At 42.3% G+C, this 9,008-nt stretch overlaps 1 protein-coding gene across 1 annotated transcript; it reads right to left on the minus strand.

Moving 5' to 3' along the window:
• Positions 1–775: 775 nt before the first annotated feature.
• Positions 776–2,665, minus strand: LOC117472172. The gene has a single exon (XM_034117331.1). The coding sequence runs from the start codon at positions 2,607–2,609 to the stop codon at positions 1,350–1,352; it is 1,260 nt and encodes a 419-aa protein (XP_033973222.1). The 5' UTR covers positions 2,610–2,665; the 3' UTR covers positions 776–1,349.
• Between the last annotated feature and the right edge of the window lie 6,343 nt (positions 2,666–9,008).

Consider the following 9,008-nt stretch of genomic DNA (forward strand, 5'->3'; position numbering starts at 1 on the left):
GCAGTCAAAGTTCATTATTTGTAATACAGTATATATATATATATATATATATATATATATTCTTGTTAGAATTAACGTTACATTTGATAAAAAGGGATTTATTTGTTTTTGCAAACAAGCCTTTGTTTTTCTTTCTGAACATTAAAATGTTCTCCTTTTAAGGATGATTCGGTGGAAAGAATAAAAGAGGTTGCTATCCGGTGCTTGGTGGTGTGTCTTCGTGAAAAGGAGGAACTCTTCAAGGAAAGCTTAAGTAAGTAAAGATGATGCTTAAATCATATTGTAACTTGTGTTAACCTGAAACACAATGCAATGTTTTCAAATCTGATTGCACCAAAAACACTGAAATGTATTTCCTAATCTACGTATTCCAGGATGGTGAAGTGGAAGTTAGCAATGAGGTGCTGAAGATTGTCTTGACCAGGGCTGCGGATGCAAGAATAGTGATTGAAGGAACAGAAGTCCTTCAATTCTCTGATGCGACAAGAGCCTGTGCCATGCTAATGGGGCTAATACGCATTCAACCTGAACTACCTAAAAGAGATTTTAAAAACGTTGGAAGCAGGTTCATGCCTTTATTTAAATGTTTGCATTTACTTTTATTTCATATTTGAGAACATTTGTTATAAAAAGGTCATTGTGTAAAGAACATTTTAAAATAAACTGTTAAAAAGTGGAACTTAAAGGTGGGGTAGGTCATTTTGGAGAAACCAGCTTGAGTGCTGTCATGGCCTGGCTCTTAGCCATAACAAAAAGCGTGGAAAGGACAAGAATATGTAAAAAAAGTATTTATTTAGCAAAACTTAATGTGTCCGAAGACAAACACAAAAGCAAAGCAAAAAAACATAGGCGACGTGGCTGCTCTCCGAGGTCCGGTCCTCTGCGGGGAGAGAGAGATCAAGACTCTGGCCCAGGCCTCTTAATCCTCCGCCAGCCGACAGGTGTCCTCAATCAGGGCGTCAGGTGTCCCCAATCAGGGCGTCTCAAACAGAGGAGAAACATTAAAGGGCCATGCACACCACAGGAGACAACAAGGCAGGGGTCGTCACACCCCCCCCCTTAAAGTCGGTGTCCCCAGGACCACCGGCACACCAATCCCAACCCTGACAAAACAAAAAACACCAGTAATGAACAAAAAAAACACAATACATAATGCACCCCACCTCCAACAAAACCACCAATTGCAACATACAACCCTCACACTGCCAAACGCTCCTCCAACACCCAGCCACATCTTTAGCAACTCAGGTAAGCTACCTGAGAAGCACACTTTAAAAGGATGGGCAGAGCGAGAACGATTTATCGAACAGTATGACAGACAATACATTACCGTCACGGCCCATGTTTCCTCAGTTGTAGCAGTTAGTTTCACTGGGTTTACTGCACTGCACCGCAACGTGGCCAATGTCGCCACACCTGTAACATTTCACCCTACTGCACCGTCTCTGGATGTGACCAAGCCCACCGCAGGAATAGCACTTCCGGTCGTTGGCATACCCACAGTCACGAGCCATGTGTCCTTGGTCTCCACACCGATAGCAGGACATTTCCTTGCCTCTTCCTCGACCCCTGCTGCCGCCACCACGACCACCATCAACGCCACCGCCGCCACGACCACTTTGACTAGTGGGACAATGCTTGATCTTCTGGTTTCCAAACATATTTTTGTCCATAGCACGAGTGGTCACACAAGAGGACGTGACGTCTGCCAACACTGTAGAGCTCTCCTCAGACCCTGACTCAATCGGACCGCCAGTGACTAAAAACGCAGGGGGAACATCAGTCCAGACTCTGCTCCCTGCCAAACCGTTGCCCAGGATGAAGTGTATCCCCTCGATTGGCAAAGCTGGACGTACACCAACAGCTACTTCACCTTTAACAAGGTCACAGTCAATATGCATCTTATGAACAGGAATAGGAAGAACTTTTAATCCCATTCCCCAACTCAGAACGGTGTCACCAGTGTCACTTTCATAAGACAACGGCAAAACAGAGTCAACAATATAGGAATCAAAAGCCCCTGTGTCTCGCAAGATTTTGATTGGAACTCTGACATTACTACCTACCAATGACACCAAGCCGTCTCGTATAAATGGAGCATAAGATGCCAAAACCTCAGATCCACATAAGTGGGATGTAAGCACATCGGCAACACAGCAGCTTTTCACAGGAGCAGCTAACGCAACAGGCCCAACAAAATATCTTCCTCCCTCAGATTTTGCTCTAAGCGCAGGACATTCTGCCTTCCAATGGCCTTTTTCACGACAGTAGTGGCAAATATCATTATCCACCTCAGATTTGACCAAACCCAATTTCCTTGGCTCCATCCCAAATGAACCAACATCAACAGCCTTTCTACTTCCTTCAAAAACAGCTAGGGCCCCAGAGCGCCCTCCGAACCTGCTCTTATGAAGCAACACAAACTCATCAGCTGCCACAGCAGCTTCAGCCGCAGAAGTGACCCTGTGTTCTGTTATGTAAGTAGCAATCTTGTCAGGAAGAATATTTTTGAACTGTTCCAAAGTCATGAGCTCACACAAATCGTCAAAAGTAGTGACGTCAAGAGCAGTTAACCAACGCTTAAAATGAACAGACAAATCCCTCGCCATCTCCACATATGTTTGATCTTGTTTTTGCTCAAAGGACCTAAAACGCTGTCGATAGGCCTCTGGCACCAGTTTATATGCTCTAAGCACTGCCAATTTTATTTTACTATAGCTAGAGCTATCTTCCAGACATAAAGAGGAATATGCAGACTGTGCTCTTCCTGTGAGAACACACTGAAGCATCAGAGCGCAGTCTGCATCAGGCCAATCTCTAGCCCTAGCTACACGTTCAAACAACAAAAAAAACGTGTCGGGATCACCTTCATTAAAGTGAGGCAGCAAGCGCAGGTTATTAACATCAAAGCGATGAGGAGACCTGGTCACCTGTTCACCCTGCCCCTCACCGGACAACGCGCCATCTCTGAGAATAGCCAGACGACGTCCCTCCAACTCTATCTTGGCTTTCTCAGATTCTTGTCGCATGCGCTCCACTGTGATTTCCTTTTCAATTCCCAACTCATACTTCCTTTTGTCATGTTCCTGGTCACGTTCATACCTTACTCTGTCATGTTCCCGGTCATGTTCCCACTTTATTTTTTCGTGTTCCTGCTGCAACAACAACATTTCCCTCTGCTGCTCAAAAGAAAGTGCACTTGCCTGAAAACGAGGTTTTAACAAAACCCCCTCTTCCTTTGCAGCAAAAACTCCCGTCTCCCTTAATGTCGACACTATAGAGTCTTTTATGTTATCTTTCACCCTTCTATCCCCGACAATAGACACAGAGAAATGCTCAGCAATTAAGAGCAGCTGCTCTCTTGAAAAAGTGCTAAGCAACTCCTGAGACGGAGCCTCAACAAATGCCTCTACGTCAGCCATATTAACTTCCAATGACCCCTCACCGGAACACAACACCGGACCTTTAAACCGAGAGATGAGAAAAAGAAAAAAACCACAAAAACAAACCGGACAGATACCACAACGCTTATTATGCGTGATGCGTCCAAAGTGGAACAACACTAATGTTCTGATTGGAGTTTCCCCACTAACTCACCATCCCACTGACTAATCTCCTCCCTAGTCTTCATGCAGTTACTTGTGGTGGGTATTTATGCACCGGAGACCGCTGGCCCAGCAAAGCGACTAGCAAGCTAGCAACACTACTGTGACCACGGCCATGCTCCCAAGCCGAAGCTTCAACCACTTTCTCCGCAACACTACACACCCCGCTCAACAATCCCAAGGGAACCGCCGCTTAACCTGCCAGGGAAAACTCCGCACCGCTCCGCCCCGCTCCACCTGCAACGCACCAACAAACCCCCACGAGAGAAAAAGGAGAAAAACAAAACAAAACAAACAGCTGACCACGGCTAAGAACAACTAGCAACCACTCTCCCGAAATATAATACCAAACAAATCAAAGCCTCACAAAGTAATCAAATCAGTCCCCAAACCACGATCTGAAATCTAATGTCCTTCCCACAACGAGCCGAAACAAAGAAAGCGGCCGTACTGCAAACGCGCTCCCAACAAATGTTATACACGCGCACCAACTCCCAACACAAATCTTACCTATCCGTTGCTGTATCACAGATAAAAAGAAGTGGACGAGCCCCCATCTGTCATGGCCTGGCTCTTAGCCATAACAAAAAGCGTGGAAAGGACAAGAATATGTAAAAAAAGTATTTATTTAGCAAAACTTAATGTGTCCGAAGACAAACACAAAAGCAAAGCAAAAAAACATAGGCGACGTGGCTGCTCTCCGAGGTCCGGTCCTCTGCGGGGAGAGAGAGATCAAGACTCTGGCCCAGGCCTCTTAATCCTCCGCCAGCCGACAGGTGTCCTCAATCAGGGCGTCAGGTGTCCCCAATCAGGGCGTCTCAAACAGAGGAGAAACATTAAAGGGCCATGCACACCACAGGAGGGGGTCGTGACAGTGCGCTAGAATTTGAAAATACACAGCCGGAAAACAAATCTGCCACTTTCTTACAGAGCCCCTCCTCCAACACACACGAACGCGCACATGACCAATGAGGGCACGAGATAAGTTTGTGCACAGATGGAAGGCTGACAGGCAGGTAGGCCATCCAGTTATTTTAGCCGGGCCGGCTAAAATGATTGGTCGTGCTTTTTACAGTACTACGGCTTCCACAGATGACATTTTTTTATGGATTTTTTGTCAAAGCACTTAAGATATTCATTGCTATCGGGATGTTAAGAGCATTCCATGGAATATAACAAAAAGTGTATCTCGAGCCGGTTTCTCAAACTTACCTACCCCACCTTTAAATGTGTATATTATTTTGGGTGATGGGAGACACATCTATGGAATCAGAATTTCAATAGCTTACCATTAAATGACGGATATACCTTTCTCTCTGTGATGTTTTACAAATCAGATATTAATGTGTAGAAGTAAAACATGTGAAATAATATAGGAATATCCTGTAAAATTATGTGAAAACATGAATAAAACTACACATCTTCAGATGTTATACATACATAAGTGTCCTACACTAATAATACAAAGTTATTATGGTATGCTGTGTGTACCTTGTGTGCACCGCCTAGTGGTTAAAGCACGTTATTCAATTATTTTTTTAATATGTTATATTTGATGAAAAAAATATTAAGAGTACATACAAAATAGGGGAAAGTAGAAGGTCAATGATAGAAATATAGAATATAAAAAATCAAGAAGATACTGTAAGTGATCTCTACAATAAAACAGTTTAGTGCCGGATGTACAAAGATATTAATAGGAGGATGTGCAAAACAGAACAACTAATTAACCTTTATTTAAACATTAAAGAATACTTTAGGTTAAGGTCTTCTTTTAAATAAGAAAAAAGCTTTGGGGGTATCTACAGATAAATATTAAGCCTGACAAAGTACTTAACGTCTAATATATTGCTTGCCTGCAATGTTAACTATGTTGAAACACTTATTTTAACTGATATTATACATATTAATTATACTCTTATAAGATGTATGTAGAGTAGATAGAATAAAAATGTTGCAGAATATGACAGTTTAATGGTGGAGGTATACACATATTGATAGATGTCTTGTAATGCACTGTTGAGGAACCTGCGACCCAAGTTTTTCATTCATTGCATAACTACACCGTAGTTGTGTATATGATGTGTCTATAAACCTTTGAAAATCTTGAAATCTTGAAAGGGATGTGCAAAATAGCCATTATATACAGTCTTTAATGAACGATTAGAGAATAACGAGTAATGAATATACTTTATAGGGATCTGCAGATAAATGTTTAGTCTTCTCAAGCACCAACTATCAAATATCTCGCCTGATTGTTGGCACTTGACAATCACCTTCCCTGAATTTTACTCAGGTCTGATTTAAGGGTTGTTTATATTTCACATCATTAATCGGAATCTGCAAAGTAACTAAAATAAATGTAGTGGAGTAAAAATACCAGGTTAACCTCTGAATTGTAGTGGAGTAGAACAAAGTAACAATGAGCTGTCATGTGGGTATATATTAATGCTGCCCATTATGGACACAAGCAATTTTCACCCATTTATTAATTACATGTTTTAAATTTGATAACACCAATGTGTTTAATACTGGCAACTTCTAATTGTGGGAAAAACGAAAACGTTCCCAGTAGAGACGTCCCATAGAACATTTTGCGAAACACAATAGCCAGCATGTGTAGTTGGGGGGGGGGGGGGCTGGTCCCGTAGTCCGCCGTGGTTTTGTTCCATTTCAAAGTGCTGTTTGACGCTCGGCGTAACCTTGGCACACATTTCATATCGCATTAACACCATATCCCAACGTGCATTGCGGCTAAAACATCCAATCACAGAGCTTAAACCATAGCTGAGGATCTTGGGTAATCAGTTCAGTGGGTGTGTATCGCCTACGTCTGTTTCCGGTGACTTTATTTTGAAATTCAGTTCCTGACGGACGCCAAAAAAGCCCGAGATTATAGAATTAAACAAATAAATAAAAACAAGGATAATTGTGTGTTATTGTTGAGTAAATAACAGTGTGTTATTTAGAAAAGAATAACAAATTAGAAGGAAAAAAAGATTTAAAAAATACAGATTTCCGTATTCTGAGGCTCTGAGCCCCATTTATTGTCCTCACGGACGGCAAAAAAAGTCCGACATTATACGATTTAAAATAAAAGCAATAATCGTGGCTTGATATTGAGTAAGAACATGTTTTTATGAACCACACAGCTTCCGGTCTTCCAAGACCCGACCGGACAAAAAGACGTGTTGCAGGCACGAAACACACTACCAATAGAAATACATTGCTTTTAAAATCGTTCTGTGTGACATGAAAAAAAGGGGAAAATCGTGTTGGTGAACACGTATCAATAGATTAAATGTCGTGACTATAACACGAAATGCCGTGAGACTGGGTTGAATAATAACATGGATGTGTTTATATTAGGGCTGTCAGTCGATTAAAATATTTAATCGCGATTAATCGCATGATTGTCCATAGTTAATCGCGATTAATCGCAAATTAATCGCACATTTTTTATCTGTTCTAAATGTACCTTAGAGGGATATCTTTCAAGTTTTTAATACTCTTATCAACATATGAGTGGACAAATATGCTTTATATGTTTGTTTATTATCATTTGAACAATGACAAATATTCTCATGAATATTAAACACAACAACCTGAACATTACAAATATTCGCCTCAATTCAACCTGGAACCTCTCTCACACAATAATACTGTGTGTGTGTGTGTGTGTGTGTGTGTGTGTGTGTGTGTGTGTGTGTGTGTGTGTGTGTGTGTGTGTGTGTGTGTGTGTGTGTGTGTGTGTGTGTGTGTGTGTGTGTGTGTGTGTGTGTGTGTGTGTGTGTGTGTGTGTGTGTGTGTGTGTGTGTGTGTGTGTGTGTGTGTGTGTGTGTGTGTGTGTGGAGACACTGTGATGGATTGTTGGAGCTATGTGCAGCTCAAGGCATATATGCTCCAACGGGAGCTGCCTGGATGCTGCAATCATGTTGCGCGTACTATCCGTGCTGAGTGTGCTGACTTTTCGTACAATGTCCCACTGTCTGTCTACCTGCATAAAGTCAAGTGCTCGGCGCAGTTGTCGGCGAAATATCATTGAAACAGCTCCTTATATCCGTTAGCGCAGCTAGCTAGCACCAGATGCTAACAACAACAACACGTAAGGTGTGCCTCGCTCGCGCGAGTCGCGCCACACATACACACTCCCTCCCGGTCCTCCCGATGGCAAGTCCGGGCCTGCCAGTGAGCGTGGAAGTGTGGTCTGCCACAAGCGGGCGGTAGGAGCGGGGCTGTCAGCATCAGCTTGTCGATGGTATTTTAAACTCGATGCGCTCTGAAACTACGGCGGCCGAGGACAAAAAATACACATGCGTTAATCGCGTTAAAATAATTAGTGGCGTTAATTTTTTTTTGCGTTAACGCGTTATTAACGCGTTAACTTGACAGCCCTAGTTTATATTAAAGTTGTATGTACGCTGTGCCCAACGCTTGTATTTGACACCCTGAGAGTGAGACCAGGCTCTTCAGAGAGGAGATCATCAGTGAGTTCTTGCATGGTGTCCCTGACCTTTGACAGATATTCTGGTAACACATGCATCATCAGTTGGCCGACGTTGATGCAATGCATTGCGGTTCTTGTAGTTATTCTGAGGTTGTAAGGACAGTGAGGCAGCACTATGAAGGTTTCTAATTTCTCTAATTCCCCTCCTCGACTCCTATCCTCGTGTCTTAGTCCTGCCCACAGGAGATGCGAGCGGAGGAGTCGAGGAGGGGAACCGAGGAGAGAGGAGGGGAAATTAGAGAAATTAGAAACCTTCTACATGTCACTTTTCCTCTCAATCTCAAACCTTATGTAGTGGTGCAGGAATGAGTCCTCATAGCATTTCTGCTCTTTGGATTAGCTAGTCCCAAATTAAAGAAGTTTTTTAAGTGTGTTTTTGTTTAGAAGCATGAAATAAGGTATGTGGTTAACTCAAGCTGAAGAGTTTTTCAGGTTATAAGACATAAAATACATCTGTAAATACCCCACTGGTGAATATCTGAAGATGTTATGTGTAATTACAACAGCGGTTACTACAAGTGAATGAGACTACTTATGTTATCACACCATTCTTAGCTGCCTTTAGTTTATCGTGGTGATGTGAAGTCATTACTCCAACATGTAGTTTGTTCATAGCCTTACGTTAGCTCTTTGCATCTGGTGATTATATTCACTCTTCAACAACTATTAAAGTTAATATGCAGAGTTGATTCTGTTGAACAAAACAAAAGTACCATAAAGTGTATTTGCTACAGTATTTATCTTCTACAAAATAATATGAAAAAACCCCATTTACTTTTTGTCAAGGGAGCTTTTGTGATGCGTATGCCCGGGTCGGCCTACAAATTACTTCATCCCTGCACCGCTCTATTTGCATGGATAGAACATCAGATTTTCATGTCTTTGCATAAATCCCC

This window comes from Trematomus bernacchii, unplaced genomic scaffold, assembly GCF_902827165.1.
Source record: "Trematomus bernacchii unplaced genomic scaffold, fTreBer1.1, whole genome shotgun sequence".
NCBI lineage: Eukaryota > Metazoa > Chordata > Actinopteri > Perciformes > Nototheniidae > Trematomus > Trematomus bernacchii.